Raw genomic sequence first — 17,736 nt, forward strand, 5'->3', positions numbered from 1 at the left:
CTATATATGTATTTTTTCTTTTTTTTTTCTTTCATTTTTTTTTTCGAACATACACACTACAGTATATACTGAAAAATACATTACACACTATATATATATATATATATATATATAAAATTTTATTTCTTTCTTTATTTAATTAAATTTTTTTTAGAACATACACACTACAGTATACACTGAAAAATACATTACACACACACACTATATATATATATAATTTTATTTATTTATTTTTTTAGAACATAAATTCTAACACACACTATATATGTATTTTTTCTTTTTTTTTTCTTTCATTTTTTTTTTCGAACATACACACTACAGTATATACTGAAAAATACATTACACACTATATATATATATATATATATATATAAAATTTTATTTCTTTCTTTATTTAATTAAATTTTTTTTAGAACATACACACTACAGTATACACTGAAAAATATATTACACACAATATATATATATCGTATATGTATATATATATATATATATATATACACATATATACTACAGTATATACTGAAAAATACATTACACACTATATATATATATATACACATATATACTACAGTATATACTGAAAAATACATTACACACTATATATATATATATATATATATACACATATATACTACAGTATATACTGAAAAATACATTACACACTATATATACATATTTTTTTTAATAAATTTTTTTTAGATATACACTATATAGCATGGCTCAGTTAGAAAAGTCATCGCCTTCCAAATCAGAAGATTGCAGGTTTGATTCCCATCCCCACCCGTCCAGGTTGCCACAGTGCCCTTGAGCAAGGCGCTGGACCCCAAATCATACCCACTGGATTGATAGCGCGTTGCACAGCTGCGGCCTCCGTTGGCGTGTAAATGTGTGTGTGTGTGTGTGTGAACGCTGGTGCATCTCAGACGGAGAGATTTTGAATTGTCTAATCAAATTTTAATAATCAGCAGCAAGTTGATCTGTCCCGTCACGTTGATCAATAACGTCTCGGTGTGGAAGTTGCTTTTTTTTAAAAAACATACACGTCTCCTGTTTCGTCTCTATGGCAACTGAAGGCCCGCCTCTTCTTCAGTGTGACTTCATATGAAACAGAAACGTAAACAAACACACATTTTTAATCACGTCATTTATTTTATAGTGTGTCTCTTCGGTTTTAGTAAACAACAAAAACAACAACAAAAAATCAGCTGCAGATTTGTTTATTGTGGCGGCGCCTGGCGGGAAACGACTAACAAACGTCTCGGGTTTGTTGTTCGGGCAGATCCTCCAGTCCCTGCAGCTCCTGCAGACACTGCAGGAACAACAAACAAACAAACAAACATCAACATCAACCAATGAAAATAATAAATGACAAGCATGAAACAAACAATATTAAAAGCAAAAAAAAACCTATTGAATAACGGAACGAACAAAATATAAATGATGTAATCGATAAAAACAAACAATATAAACAACAATAACAGTTGAAACGATAAAAACAACTCAAAAGAATAATTGACAAGGAAACAAATGAGTGAAGCGGAAGGGAAATCAAACAGAATCAGTCGGTCTGTAAACAAGTGGTAAACAAAAACAACCCCCCCCCCCAAAAAAAAAAAGTACAAAATAAAAGCACAGACCTCCAGTATCAAGCGGATGTTGGCTTTGATTTTGGCCGAGTCTCTGGTGAGCTGCTCCGTGAAGCTGGAACAGAGAGTTAGCGTCGTTAGCGAGAACTTAGTTTTCATGATGATGATGATGATGATGATGATGAAGGACTGACGCTGTGAGCTGACTCGTCTTCTTCTCGATGAATCTGAGGGCCTCGGCGTGAGTCATCTCCACGAAGAAACCAAAACCCACCGACACCAGGATCCTGGAGGAGTCTTCACTGGACGACGGAGAGGAGGAAGAGGAGGGAGAGGAGGGAGATGAGGGAGATGAGGAAGATGAGGGAGAGCAGTGTGAGTGAGTGGGGCCAGTCAAGGCTGCAGTGGACAGTGAAACAGGAAGGTGGCGCTCACACTTCCGCCTGAACGAAGAAGCTGCAGCCGAGATCCACATCAACCTTCAACCGCTGAAGGCCGGACTCCTGCGCACACACACACACACACACACACACACACAAATTATGTTATAATAAAATATCCGTAAAAAGTCATAAAAATCAAGATAAAAAAGAATGACAACTTGTGACATTTTATCACATCATTGGAAGTGTGTGTGTGTGTGTGTGTGTGTGTGTGTGTACCTGCAGACTCTGAATCGTGTTCTTCAGTTGCAGATATTGAGAGATTTTCTCATAAACTTCGTCACGCTGCTCCATCACCTTCCTGACACACACAGTAAACAACATGGTTTACACAACAACATGCAGTAAACGACATGTTTACACAACAACACGCAGTAAATGACATGTTTTCACAACAACATGCAGTAAACGACATGTTTACACGACAACACGCAGTAAACGATATGTTTACACAACAACACGCAGTGACGACATGTTTACACGACAACACGCAGTAAACGACATGTTTACACAACACAGTAAACGACAGTTTACACAACACGCAGTAAACATGTTTACACAACACGCAGTAAACGACATGTTTACACAACAACACGGAGTAAATGACAACACGCAGTAAACAACATGTTTACACAACAACACGCAGTAAACCACATGTTTTCACAATAACACGCAGTAAACAAGTGTCTGTAACAACGAGTAACGGGGTCTCACTGCAGGTCTCTCCTCAGGACTTCGTTGATGAAGTGTTCGTACTCCAGAACCTTCCGGTTCACCGCGGCGGCGGAGCTTCCAGCGGCCGGAACCCATCTTCACCGGGTTCACCCCGCAGAGCGGGCGGGCCGCCGGCCGGGCCCCCGGGACGAACTTCCCCCCGGGTGTACGGCGCTGCTGCCGCCGATAAAAGTGTGAGAGAGTGACGAGGGGCGCGCGTGCGAAACGTCGAACCGAACCGGAAGAGAAACCTCGTGTCAACAAAGGGAACTTCCGCTTTCAAAATTAAAGGCATGCACATAGAGATAGATGAAATAGAATTCATATTAAGACTATTCAGAGAAATGTCAATCCGTTTTTGTATATTTATTCGCTCCCGAATAGTCAAAAAAACTAAAATAACATGCAACAAAAATATATACACATGAAATACATGTATTTACACTAATATTATTTTATAGTTAGGGTTCAGGTACTAATCTGGGGATTAATACGAGCTATTAGAAATTATTAATATAAACAAATATTATATGTATGTTTACTGATAGAGGAAAATGAGTCCAAGATGTGAAAGAAAATCCAAAAGATAATAAACAAAACAACTCTCAATAAATACTTATTGATTACCTGAGTTAAAATGTTGAATTACGATTTGTTTTCTAGTTATATCTGAAATGTTTTCCAATGTTTTGGTTTTGGAAAACAATCTATTATCTGTAATCTGGTGTTTCTAGAGATTCTGTTCTATGTGCTCTAGCTCTATGATTAGCCTCCCGACGTCACAGTAAACAAACATGGCGGACAGCGGTGGCTCTGCAGACAGCTTCACTCCGTTAAACATGTTTAATCAATTAACAGGACTCACATCAGCATGGAAATAAATACGCTTTTGTTTCGCATTCCAAGCGACGCAATTTGTTTGTATTTTAGAAAGCGAAATCGTCGATCTTCAGCCCCGTTAGCTTAGCATTGTGTTACCAAGGCAACGCCGTCCGTATTTTCTGACATAAAAGAGTGAATTTGTCTTATAAACCAATTTGTCTTGTCGAAGCTTTTACGGCCGAATTTAAGTACATTCTCACCTCTTCTTAAACTGAAGGACTAATATGTAATAACCCCTGTATTTTGGATGAGTAATCAAATAGAATAATTAAAATTACTGAATTATTAACAGAGTTTGGTTCAGCTCGAACTCTCGGAGGCGTCTCGTCCTGAGTTCTGATCCTGGGCTCAGCTCGTGTTCATTGCTCCTGGTCCTTTGCTCAGATATCGTCTGTCGCTCCTGGTTCCTGTTGTGTTTCTGCTCCTGGTCTTGACCCCTGGTCCCGGCGGACATGGAGCAGTACAGCCTCCTGGGCCGGATCGGAGAAGGAGCTCATGGCATCGTTTTCAAAGCCAAACCACATCGAGGTGAGTCCACAAAGTCTCCCTGGTGCTCTGGTTTAGTTTCACACGACCTAAACTGTTAACCTGGTAAGTCTCCAGCATCTTTTACTGTGAAACGTTGACAAAAGGAAGAATCGGTCTGATGTTATTGTGAAGAGCTGCCACAGGAAAAGTGGGCGTGGTCTGTCAGACAGGTGAGCGAGGAGTTAAAGTGGCCGTGGTCTGTCAGAGATTAAATGTGGCGTTAAAGTGGGCGTGGTCTGTCAGACAGGTGAGATGGTGGAGTTAAAGGTGGGCGTGGTCTGTCAGACAGGCGAGACGGTGGTGCCAAGTGGGCGTGGTCCTGTCAGACAGACGAGGTGTTGGAGTTAAAGTGGGCGTTGGTCTGTCAGACAGGTGAGAGTCAAAGCGGGCGTGGTCAGACATTAGATTGAGTTAAAGTGGGCGTGGTCTGTCAGACAGGTGAGAGGGCGGAGTTAAAGTGGGCGTGGTCTGTCAGACAGGCGAGATGGTGGCGTTAAAGTGGGCGTGGTCTGTCAGACAGGCGAGATGGTGGAGTTAAAGTGGGCGTGGTCTGTGAGACAGGTGAGATGGTGGAGTCAAAGTGGGCGTGGCCTGCCAGACATGAGAGGGTGGAGTCAAAGTGGGTGTGGTCTGTCAGACAGGTAAGACGAAGAGTCAAAGTGGGCGTGGTCTGTCAGACAGGTGAGATGGAGAGTCAAAGTGGGCGTGGTCTGTCAGGACAGGTGAGAGTCAAAGTGGGCGTGGTCTGTCAGACAGGTGAGATGGTGGAGATAAAGTGGGCGTGGTCTGTCAGTCAGGTGAGACGGTGGAGTCAAAGTGGGCGTGGTCTGTCAGACAGGTGAGATGGCGGAGATAAAGTGGGCGTGGTCTGTCAGACAGGTGAGACGGTGGCCCTGAAGAAGGTGGCTCTGCGGCGGCTGGAGGACGGCGTCCCCCAACCAGGCGGTGAGGGAGATCAAGGCCCTGCAGGAGATCGAGGACAACCAGCACGTGGTGAAGCTGAAGGACGTCTTTCCTCACGGGACCGGCTTCGTCCTCGTCTTCGACTTCATGCTGTCCGACCTCTCCGAGGTCATCAGGAACTCTGAGCGCCCGCTGACCCCGGCCCAGGTCAAAGGTTACATGATGATGCTGCTGAAGGGCGTGGCCTTCCTGCACGACAACAACATCATGCACCGGGTAAGCTCCGCTCCTCCTCCTCCTCCTCCTCCTCCTACTTCCTCCTCCACCTCCTCCACCTCCCTCCACCTCCTCCTCCTTCCTCCACCTCCTCCTCCTCCTTCCTCTGCTTCCTCCTCCTTCCTCCTCCTCCTCCTCCTCCTCCTCCTCTCTCCTCCTCCTTCTTCCTCCGCCTCCACCTCCTCCTCCTTCTTTCTTCCTTCTTCCTCCACCTCCTACTTCTTCCTCCGCCTCCGCCTCCTCCTGCTTCCTCCTCCTCATCCTCTTCCTCCTCCTCTTCCTCCACCTCCTCTTCCTCTTCCTTCTCCTCCTTCCTCCTCCACCTCCTTCTTCCTCCTCCACCTCCTTCTTCCTCCTCCTTCCTCCACCTCCTCCTCCTCCTCCTTCTTCCTCCGCCTCCACCTCCTCCTCCTTCTTTCTTTCTTCCTTCTTCCTCCACCTCCTACTTCTTCCTCCGCCTCCGCCTCCTCCTGCTTCCTCCTCCTCATCCTCTTCCTCCTCCTCTTCCTCCACCTCCTCTTCCTCTTCCTTCTCCTCCTTCCTCCTCCACCTCCTTCTTCCTCCTCCACCTCCTTCTTCCTCCTCCTTCCTCCACCTCCTCCTTCCTCCTCCTCCTCTGCCTCCAATGTTCCTTTGAAATAGAATGAAATATGAATGTGTGTGTGTGTGTGTGTGTGTGTGTGTGTGTGTGTGTGTGTGTGTGTGCAGGACCTGAAGCCAGCGAACCTCCTCATCAGCTCCTCAGGTCACCTGAAGATCGCAGACTTCGGTCTGGCTCGACTCTTCGCCGACCAGCAGGATCGTCTCTACAGCCACCAGGTGGCGACCAGGTGAGCTCGCCGTCGCCACGGTGACCACTGAACTGTTTACAGCCAAAAGCAGCTGTGGAAGTTTTTGTGTGTGTGTGTGCGTGTGTGTGCGTGTGTGTGTGCAGGTGGTACAGAGCTCCTGAGCTGCTGTACGGAGCCAGAAAGTATGACGAGGGTGTCGATCTGTGGTAAGTGAAACACACACACACACACACACACACACACACACACACGCACACACACACACACCCCTAACTTTTTACAATGCATTTGACCCATAAACGTATTTATTAATTTTAGTCTTTATGTAAATGTATTTATCCAACTCAACCAAAAATCATTACTCTTAACATTTTAGTACTTTTATCCTTCATTGTTTTAACATAAATTGCAGTATAAAATCACAATATGTATATGTATGGAAGTAAAACTGTGCCGTCAGATTCCGAATTCGAATTTCTAACTGAATTTTTTTACCAGCTGAATTTTTAGACATTGAATTTTTACACACTGAATGTTTTTAGCCGTTGAAAAAAATCAGAAGCAAAAAACAGATACGTACTTGAAATTCGACAGCTTTTAAAATTCAAAGTCTGATTTCGATGGTAAAAAAAAAATTCAGAGTTAGAAATTTGAACTCGGAATCGGATGGCACAGTTTTACTTCCATACATATGCAATCTCAAGTGGAGCACAGAGCACCCAGTAACCATGAATTCTGCCTAAATTATGCCTCTGCAAACAAAAGTGGTCAGGCCAACCACTATGGTGGCAGAGTTTATCTTTACATTTGGGTCAAATGACATATCAATCAAAATAGTTCGCCAAATCTGAAGCCGCTCACCAACAACGCCTCCGAGCTCCTCCACTGCATCCTCCGAGCGTCTCACCACACTGGTGTGATTGATTTTAAATCAGGGTAGGAGTCGAATAGGAGGAGCTTAGAGCTCCGGCCCAACCCTTATGTAGGGCTCCATCTCCTGTCTGCATGTAGCACTACCCTACATCCCTACATCCCTACATCCCTACATCCCTACATCCCTACACCTGACCCAAGCTGAAGTGGAAAGAACAGGTTTGACTTGAGGCGTTTTCTTCATTGTTTCCCTTCTTCATGTTTGGCAAACCAGTGTGTGTGGTGTGTGTGTGTGTGTGTGTGTGTGTGTGTGTGTGTGTGTGTGTGTGTGTGTGTGTGTTCCAGGGCGGTGGGCTGTATCTTCGGGGAGCTCCTGAACTCGTCTCCCTTGTTTCCTGGGGAAAACGACATCGAGCAGCTTTGCTGCGTCCTGCGGGTTCTGGGAACGCCGACGCAGGAGAGCTGGCCCGTGAGAACCCCCGGGGAGGGTTGACGGTTTGAATCCCGCTACACTGCTGCATCACGCTCAGTGTGTGTGTGTGTGTGTGTGTGTGTGTGTGTGTGTGTAGGAGATGGTGGAGTTGCCCGACTACAATAAAATCGCCTTCAAGGAGAATCCCGCCATCCCATTGGAGGAGATCGTTCCCGACACGTCGCCGGACGCCGTCCAGCTCCTCTACCAGTTCCTGGTGTACTCGTCCAAACAGCGCTGCCCTGCCAGACAGGTGTGTGTGTGTCGTGTGTGTGTGTGTGTTGGTCCCCGCCCACCACCCGGAGCTGCCCATCCCCCCAGAGGGGGGGGGCGACCCCCCCCGCCAGAGCCTGCAGGCTCCGCCCCCTGACCTTCCTCCTCCTCCTCCTCCTCCGCCTCCTCCTCCTCCTTCTTCCTCCGCCTCCTCCTCTTCCTTCTTCCTTCTTCCTTCGCCTCCTCCTCCTCCCCCTCTTCCTTCTTCCTCCTCCGCCTCCTCCGCCTCCTTCTTCCTCCTCCTCCTCCTGCCTCCTCCTCTTCCTTCTTCCTCCTCCTCCTCCGCCTCCTTCTTCCTCCTCCTCCTCCGCCTCCTCCTTCTTCTTCCTCCTCCTCTCCCTTCCTCCTCCTCTTCCTCCTCCGCCTTCTCCCGCCTCCTCCTCCTCCAATGTTCCTTTGAAATAGAATGAAGTGTGTGTGTGTGTGTGTGTGTGTGTTGTTGGTCAGTGTGTGTATGTGACTCTCTGTCTCCCCCTGCAGGCGCTCATCCACCCGTTCTTCTTCTCCCCTCCCTCTCCCCCGCCCACCACTCGGAGCTGCCCCATCCCCCAGAGGGGGGGGCGACCCCCCCCGCCAGCGCCTGCAGGCTCCGCCCCCCGACTTCTCGGTGGACCTGCCGCTGCACAAGAGCCTGGTGGACCCGGCGCTGCTGCGGGGACACGCCCCCCGCCCCCCTCCCTCCTCCCCTCCCACCCCCCCTCCACCCCCCCCCCCCCCCCCACCGGAACCGCGAGCCGGATTCACTGAAAGCCGGGAAAACAAGTCCGGTTTGATGAGATTCTACGAGCGGCGACAAATCGAAGACTTTTAAAAGTTTGAGGGTTTTTTTTCAGCGAGTCGTTTCTTTGCAGACGACGTCACGTTGAACAGGAACTACACACAAACTGTTGAATCGTTGTGTCTTTGTTCACCGGAAGCTACATTCAAGTATTGTATTTTTTGTTTTCTCACGTTCTGAGGTTTTCACAACTTTTAATTTCAAAATAAAATAGCTTCTTTGTGACTGAAGTTGAAAATAAAGCTTATTGTTTTCCATATTTTACGTGAGTTTGTCGGTTACTTGCCACAACGATTCATGACTCGACGTTATCGGTCGAGAAGTGAAGAAGTTGGTTCAGAGGAGGAGCAACATGCTTCCCTCCTCTTCCTCCTCCTCTCCCTCCTCCTCTTCCTCTTCCTCCTCCTCTTTCTCTACCTCCTCTCCCTCCTCCTCCTCCTCCTCCTCCTCCTTAAATAAAGCTCAACAGTCGTTCTGCAGCGTGGTTCTTCTTCTTCACCATGTCACAACAGTCGCAGGTCGTTTCCTTCGTCTCGTCACAAACTTTTCCAGGATTCGACACGAAGGTCAGGAAAAGTTTTTGAATTTACCCTAAAATATTCCTGCATGTTATTAAATAAAACAAATATCTCCTGATATATATCTGACAGCAGAGAAGTTATTTAAATTTATCTTGACGTGCGTCAGAATTTCTACTAAAATACATTTGAATTCACTTTTAATTTACTGTAAAAAAAAAATATATAAATTACAAATTTTTCATTACTCTCACAATCACAAACTATAGTTACTGTTTTGAATATTTAGTATTATTGTTTGTATTGTTTTTTATCGCTTTGGCAACAATGATACTTTCCTCATCGCGGTAAAAATTATTTAATCGCTCTAATATATTGTTTACATTCATCCCCAAATACATGTGTGAATTTTTTTCTTTTACCAAAAATAACAAAAAAATTTACTCAAATTGTCCTAAAAATGTATCTGCAATTGATCGATATATTTAAAATTCACACAAATTTGATTTACGATAACACATATCTGAATTCATGTGTTTAATCTGCTGCAGCTGTGAATAGTTGAGTTTTTAAAAAAATGTATCATTTTAATATATTTATTTATTTACTTTCATCAGATTTTAACGTGTAGAATTCCATCACTGGAATCAAATCAAGTGTTGCTGGTGACGCTGTTGCTAAAAAACAAACAAATAAATAATGTTTTTGAAAGTATTTACTAAATATAGTATTGAATATGAAAAAGACTATGTAAAAAAAAAATAGATACACTTCAAGTAAGAAATATTCTAAATCATGAAACTATTATTTAGATTAAAAAAGCTTCAGATAATTTCAAAGTGAATAATTCAAGGTTTGAAATGAGACTAAATGATGTGAAACATTCGGTTTACAACAGAAAGAGTGAATTAATTTGTTAATTAATTGTATTGGTTTGTATTGAATCAATTAACAATAGTAAACTTCAGATCAACTTTCCTAATAGAAGTCTGTTTCCAGGTTGGCCCCGCCCCTCCACACTGTCTCCTCCAATCAGCTTGCCTCTTCCCCGAGGCCGCCCCGCCCCTCCCAGGCCCACCCGACTGTCCACCACTGACCTGGGCTGACGTCACTCGTCCTCTGGCCCCGCCCCCTTCCAGCCTGCTGAACGCTGGGTGGAATGGTTACTATGGCAACGTCTGCCAGCCCCACGATTGGTCGTTACCCGGCTGCCTGACGAAGGGGCGGAGCCACGGACCAGGTGAGGGAGTGTTTGTCTTACACTGTGTGTGTGTGTGGATGTGTGTACTGGTACTGAAGTGTGTGTGTGTGCGTGTGTGTGTGTGTGTGTGCGTGTGTGTGTTCAGAGCAGTTTGAGTGTGTGTGCTGCGGGACGACCAGCACCCCCTTGTGGCGGAGAGACGCTGCAGGTCGGCAGATGTGCAACAGCTGCAGCTCTCAGGAGAAGAGCGAGGACACACCGCTGCTGAAACCCCGGAGGAGAGCTGTGAGACACACACACACACACACACACACACACACACACACACACACACACACACACACACACACACACACACACACACACACACACACACACACACACACACACACACACACACACACACACACAGCTCACACAGGTGTGTGTCCAGGTTGTGAGTCAGAGGAAGTTTTCTCGGTGTGTGAACTGTGAGACTGAAACTTCGACTCTGTGGAGAAGAAACTCTGCAGGACAGCGGCTCTGCAACGCCTGTGGACTGTACTACAAACTACACCAGGTACTACTATCTACACCAGGTACTACAAACTACACCAGGTACTACAAACTACACCAGGTACTACTATCTACACCAGGTACTACAAACTACACCAGGTACTACAAACTACACCAGGTACTACTATCTACACCAGGTACTACAAACTACACCAGGTACTACAAACTACACCAGGTACTACTATCTACACCAGGTACTACAAACTACACCAGGTACTACAAACTACACCAGGTACTACTATCTACACCAGGTACTACAAACTACACCAGGTACTACAAACTACACCAGGTACTACAATCTACACCAGGTACTACAAACTACACCAGGTACTACAATCTACATCAGGTACTACAAACTACACCAGGTACTACAATCTACACCAGGTACTACAAACTACACCAGGTACTACAATCTACACCAGGTACTACAAACTACACCAGGTACTACAATCTACGCCAGGTACTACAAACTACACCAGGTACTACTATCTACATCAGGTATTACAAACTACACCAGGTACTCCAATCTACACCAGGTACTACAAACTACACCAGGTACTACAAACTACACCAGGTACTACAATCTTCATCAGGTACTACAATCTACACCAGGTACTACTATCTACATCAGGTACTACAATCTACACCAGGTACTACAAACTACACCAGGTACTACAATCTACATCAGGTACTACTATCTAAATCAGGTACTACAATATACACCAGGTACTACAAACTACACCAGGTACTACAATCTACACCAGGTACTACAATCTACAACTAATCAAAACTACACCAGGAAATTCAAACAGTGGTTAAGTGCAGTACAGTGTGTACTCAGTGTGTGTACTCAGTGTGTACTCGGTGTAGTACTCAGTGTGTACTCAGTGTGTACTCGGTGTGTACTCAGTGTGTACTCGGTGTAGTACTCAGTGTGTACTCGGTGTGTCTGCAGGTGGATCGCCCGCTCTCTCTGAAAAAAGATTGGATCCAAACCAGAAAGCGTACCGTGACCAATCAGAAGCAGAGCAGGAAGAAAAACAGCCAATCACAGAGCAAGGTGTTAAAGCTGACCACGCCCACTGAGAGTTGTTTGTCTTCGTGTTTTTTCTAAAGACTGTTGTTTGTTTTTGTCTGTATTGCAACAACAACAATTTAATAAACACTGGTCATCAACCCCTGTGTCTCTGTATGGAGGACATCTGAACACACCTGAGACACACCTGGACACACCTGAGACATCTGATCACACCTGAACACACCTGAGACATCTGAACACACCTGAGACATCTGAACACACCTGAGACATCTGATCACACCTGAACACACCTGAGACATCTGAACACACCTGAGACATCTGAGACACCTGAGACACCTGAACACCACAAAGACACTTAAACACACCTGAACACCATAAAAACACCTAAACCCCACATAGTCACCTGAACACACCTGAAACACCTCAAAGACACCTGAACACCACATAGACACCTGAACACACCTTTGACACCTGAGACACCACAAAGACACTTGAACACACCTGAACACCACAAAGAGACTTGAACACTACAAAGACCCTTGAACACCACAAAGACACCTGAACACTACAAAGACCCTTGAACACCACAAAGACACCTGAACACTACAAAGACCCTTGAACACCACAAAGACACCTGAACACCACAAAGACACTTGAACACCACAAAGACACCAGAACACCACAAAGACACTTGAACACACCTGAACACCACAAAGAGACCTGAACACCACAAAGAGACTTGAACACTACAAAGACCCTTGAACACCACAAAGACACATGAACACCACAAAGACACTTGAACACCACATAGACACCTGAACACTACATAGACACCTGAACACCACAAAGACACATGAACACCACAGACACCTGAACACCACAAAGACACTTGAACACCACAAAGACACTTGAACACCACATAGACACCTGAACACTACATAGACACCTGAACACCACAAAGACACATGAACACCACATAGACACCTGAACACCACAAAGACACATGAACACCACAGACACCTGAACACCACAAAGACCCATGAACACCACATAGACACCTGAACACCACAAAGACACATGAACACCACAGACACCTGAACACCACAAAGACACATGAACACCACAGACACCTGAACACCACAAAGACACTTGAACACCACAAAGACACTTGAACACCACATAGACACCTGAACACTACATAGACACCTGAACACTACATAGACACCTGAACACCACAAAGACACATGAACACCACATAGACACCTGAACACCACAAAGACACTTGAACACCACATAGACACCTGAACACCACAAAGACACATGAACACCACATAGACACCTGAACACCACAAAGACACTTGAACACCACATAGACACCTGAACACCACAAAGACACATGAACACCACATAGACACCTGAACACCACAAAGACACATGAACACCACATAGACACCTGAACACCACAAAGACACATGAACACCACATAGACACCTGAACACCACAAAGACACATGAACACCACATAGACACCTGAACACCACAAAGACACATGAACACCACATAGACACCTGAACACCACAAAGACACATGAACACTACATAGACACCTGAACACCACAAAGACACATGAACACCACAGACACCTGAACACCACAAAGACACTTGAACACCACAAAGACACTTGAACACCACATAGACACCTGAACACTACATAGACACCTGAACACCACAAAGACACATGAACACCACATAGACACCTGAACACCACAAAGACACATGAACACCACAGACACCTGAACACCACAAAGACACATGAACACCACATAGACACCTGAACACCACAAAGACACATGAACACCACAGACACCTGAACACCACAAAGACACATGAACACCACAGACACCTGAACACCACAAAGACACATGAACACCACAAAGACACCTGAACACTACATAGACACCTGAACACCACAAAGACACATGAACACCACATAGACACCTGAACACCACAAAGACACATGAACACCACAGACACCTGAACACCACAAAGAGACCTGAACACCACAAAGAGACTTGAACACTACAAAGACCCTTGAACACCACAAAGACATCTGAACACCACAAAGACACATGAACACCACAGACACCTGAACACCACAAAGACACTTGAACACCACAAAGACACTTGAACACCACATAGACACCTGAACACTACATAGACACCTGAACACCACAAAGACACATGAACACCACATAGACACCTGAACACCACAAAGACACTTGAACACCACATAGACACCTGAACACCACATAGACACCTGAACACCACAAAGACACTTGAACACCACATAGACACCTGAACACCACAAAGACACTTGAACACCACATAGACACCTGAACACCACAAAGACACATGAACACCACATAGACACCTGAACACCACAAAGACACTTGAACACCACATAGACACCTGAACACCACAAAGACACATAAACACCACATAGACACCTGAACACCACGCAGCCTGTGGTAACCATCACCGTTGACGACAGTATGAGCAGCAGAGGCCTCCTCCGCCTGTCACAGTGCATCGTGTGCGGGGGGCTCCCCTTCTCACCCAGAGCCCCCCCACCCCACCTCCACCCCCCATCCTACTGCCTGCTGGAGGCCGATGTTGCAACGCAGCAGGAGGCTTCTGGTTTTCCGGACCCAGAAAAAAAAGGCCAAGAGAGGAAAACGGAGCTGGAGAGGGCGGTTGGTGGTCGGAGGTCAACCTGAGTGTGTTATTGGGAGTAACGGTAACGATGAATGACTCTCAATATCAGAAACCACAGTGAGGCACACACACACACATATACACAGTTTCAGTTAACCATTAGTACCCCCCCCCCCCCCCCCCACACACACACACACACACACACACTCACACTTGGATTCTTACACTGACTTGCTGTTTCACTCAAAAACACAGAATCACCACGGGAACACTGGAGCTCGATAGTCAATCTTAAGCCCCGCCCCCAAACACAAACAAAATAAATAGCATTCCACCACCAACCGCTTGGACAAACATGTTCAGCTCAGAGGCATTAGCGCCCGCGGGGGGAATTACCCCACTTCAATAACGACGACACGATGGAATCTTTCACCGTCTGACGGCGTCGTTCCTCCTCAAAGAGGACAAGACTTGTTGGCGAGTCGTGGTTTGGAAGCGCGGAATCAAACAGATCAATACCCTCAACGTTGTAGCTGCAACTTTCACAGAGACGTCTTTCACTCATGTCCACCAACATGCAGCCCAGTGTGTCACTACCGTCGCCCTCTGGTGGCACACTGCTGTAATACCAGCCAGAAGAACAAAATTCTATTCATAGACATTATAGATTTTATATCGCTTATATTATTAATATACATAGGTGATACAGTTGATTATATTCTTACGTTCTGGAGGCAAATCCTAAATAAAAACTGCTCCCCGTTGGCGGGAATCACTTTTTGGCACAACGCCGGTCAGCACCAGGGTTGCCAGATGTGACTCGCTGTTTCCAGCACAAACAACATAAAAACCTCAATAAAAATCAGCTCAAATCAGCCGCTCATGTCAGAAAAACATCAGAATTGGTTCCTCGTGTGAACGGGGCCTGGGTCCGGCGGGAAAACATGGGAAATGGGTCACTTTTCGCCGCAGCGCAAACGAGGCCTTTAATCCGGAATCAGGCCGCGACATGAAATGTGTAAAAAAAGAAAAAAAAGTGATGCATGTTCTTGAACTCATTTCAAAAAGTAGGAACAGAAACAAGCTCAGGCACACGGACTCTTTTTAACCATTTGCTTGTTTATTAAATGAGGCTGTTTGACCAGTTAGCCCGCGGTCGGTGCCGCGGAGCTCCGTTAGCTAACGGCTCGTCTGAGTTGTTCCTTATGTCGTTGCTCGGAGTCAAAGCGACCGTCACTTCGGTACACGCGGCCGAACGGCGCTTATAAAAACTTCACTGAACCGACGCGCTCGTCCGGCTAGCGGAGCCGCTCGGCTAACGGAGCCCCTTCGTCCGGCTAACTGAGCGGTTTTTGCTAACAGAAGTGTCGTCCGCTCGTCACCTGAATAATAACAATAATCCGAGCCGTCCTCAGAACGGTGACAGTCCTCCGGTGGCCAGTCAAGAGTCTTAGAAAATGCATAGAAGACAAAGATCCAAATGCCCTGAAAGAGAGCAGGCAGAGGGGCGGGGCTAAAGGGCAGCGCGGGGGTGTGGTCGGGGTGGGGGGGGGGGTGGGATGGCGAAATGGAAACAGACGTGATCAAGTCACGTTAAAGTAAGAGTGACGTAGTGGGTGATCGAAGCATCTGTTTACGTATTTACATCATTATGTGCTACATTTTTCTTGGGTGTCATTCGGGATAAAAACTATTATAAAATATAAGTAAGAAGTACGCAGCGCCCCCTGCAGTCTGCTTACTGTTTCCCTGTGAAACGAGTCGCTCACAAACCAGAGGTTTCACATTAAAGCTACAGCCTGAAACGTGTTTCCATGGTGAAAATAAGGCAGTCGCTAACAAAGTCTAATGACTCACTACTGCCACCCAATGCACAGGGGTGGTACTACATTCACCCAACATTGTTTTTCTGACGACTCCTCCCTCATATTTGTTTTTAGTAAATCTTTAAAAGTTGGAGAACAATTCAAACAAATAATAATTAAAAAAAAAAGTAATAAAACATGACGATTCAATGCTGACAAAATTAATTCTTCCAAAGTAAAAGCATCTCGCTTTTACTGGCTGTTGTTTTTTTGTTTTTTTTAACAACAAAAACCCTAAATAAATTTTGACACCCTCCTGCGAGAAGAATTAATTAAACTGCATTGTAGTACCACTATGTACCACAAGATGGGGGGCATGAGTCAGCAGGAGGATGGACAAGACGCTGCATTTTACTTCCTTAAATATATATATATATATTTATTTATGATGAAAGATAGAGATATATTTCTTTAAAAATTAAATAAAATTAGACTGAGCAGGTTGTTTGGGGTGGGTTATGGTGAGGTGCATGATGGGAAGGGGCACGAAGGCTGAAACAAAATGAGGCACTTTGTTATGATCCAGAGCGTCTGGCTCCGCCCCCTCCTCCTCCGCCACAGCTGGACCTGACATCTGTGTGAGTGTGTGTGTGTGTGCGTGTGTGTATGGCTCTGTTACATCTTCATCATCATCATCATCATCGTCATCAGCATAAAGTTTTCTCTTTTCATATATTTCTTTTTACAAGCAGGCAGGCAAATCAAATCATCTCTGCTTCTATTTCATCTCAATAATAATAACAATAATAATAATAATAATTGTCTGTTTACATGTTCAGGTTTATAAAAATAAAAAAATCATTCCAGTCGTATTCACATGCTCAGATTACAGAGTCACAGAGCAGAGTCCCGCCTCACTGCTGCTTGCATCCAATCAGACAGGAGGATGAGGGGGAGGGGGCGGGGCTTATGTGGGGAGGGGGCGGGGTTTGGGTGGGGTGGGGGCGGGGTGTGACCAGACAGAGTCGAAATCACAAAACTGTGAAATCAACCCAAACACGGCGAAGCTCAAAGTAGCAAACGATAAAAATCAACAACCGAAATCATGAAGTCGTGAATTTAAAATCATGAGATGGTGGATTTTCACTTATGAGGCTGAAATCGTCGACTTAAAAATGAATTTTGATGCTAAAATCGTAAAAAAACAAAATCACAAAGGAGTTAAAATCATGAAATTTCAAAACTGTTGAACTGAAATCAAGATTAAATCATGAAGATCATCTAATATGAAGATGAAATCTGGAGGTCAAATCTATGAAGGCGATTCCAAGATGTAGAAATCATGGAGTAAAATCAGACATTTAAAATTCAGATTCTGAAATC

General features: G+C 45.2%; 2 protein-coding genes across 2 annotated transcripts; one reads left to right on the plus strand and one right to left on the minus strand.

The window, feature by feature from the left end:
* Positions 1 to 1,138: 1,138 nt before the first annotated feature.
* uxt (ubiquitously-expressed, prefoldin-like chaperone) lies at positions 1,139 to 2,978 on the minus strand. Its single transcript, XM_080496047.1, has 6 exons — positions 2,747 to 2,978; positions 2,252 to 2,333; positions 2,025 to 2,092; positions 1,784 to 1,891; positions 1,641 to 1,704; positions 1,139 to 1,312 (listed from the first exon to the last, which is right to left on the minus strand). The coding sequence occupies exons 2-6, from the start codon at positions 2,324 to 2,326 to the stop codon at positions 1,250 to 1,252; spliced, it is 378 nt and encodes a 125-aa protein (XP_080352173.1). The 5' UTR covers positions 2,327 to 2,333; positions 2,747 to 2,978; the 3' UTR covers positions 1,139 to 1,249.
* Positions 2,979 to 3,875: 897 nt separating this feature from the next.
* cdk20 (cyclin dependent kinase 20) lies at positions 3,876 to 11,882 on the plus strand (the record flags this gene model as incomplete). The annotated part of the gene is given in 13 exon segments (XM_080496990.1): positions 3,876 to 4,146; positions 4,148 to 4,156; positions 5,032 to 5,088; positions 5,090 to 5,335; positions 6,044 to 6,165; positions 6,270 to 6,332; positions 7,345 to 7,468; positions 7,569 to 7,724; positions 8,225 to 8,257; positions 8,260 to 8,290; positions 8,293 to 8,511; positions 10,077 to 10,280; positions 11,752 to 11,882. Coding segments are annotated over 13 exon segments (1,461 nt in total). The 5' UTR covers positions 3,876 to 4,080.
* Between the last annotated feature and the right edge of the window lie 5,854 nt (positions 11,883 to 17,736).

Source organism: Blennius ocellaris (assembly GCF_963422515.1).
Source record: "Blennius ocellaris genome assembly, chromosome: 5".
NCBI classification, from domain to species: Eukaryota; Metazoa; Chordata; class Actinopteri; order Blenniiformes; family Blenniidae; genus Blennius; species Blennius ocellaris.

Bases quoted from the DNA above. Each gene is read 5' to 3' on its own strand.
- uxt (XM_080496047.1), bottom strand. From the start codon at position 2,326: ATGGAGCAGCGTGACGAAGTTTATGAGAAAATCTCTCAATATCTGCAA. The intron at 2,093-2,251 runs GTACACACACAC...GTGTGTGCGCAG, and splicing joins ACACGATTCAGAGTCTGCAG to GAGTCCGGCCTTCAGCGGTT. The intron at 1,705-1,783 runs GTCAGTCCTTCA...TCTCTGTTCCAG, and splicing joins AAGACGAGTCAGCTCACAGC to CTTCACGGAGCAGCTCACCA.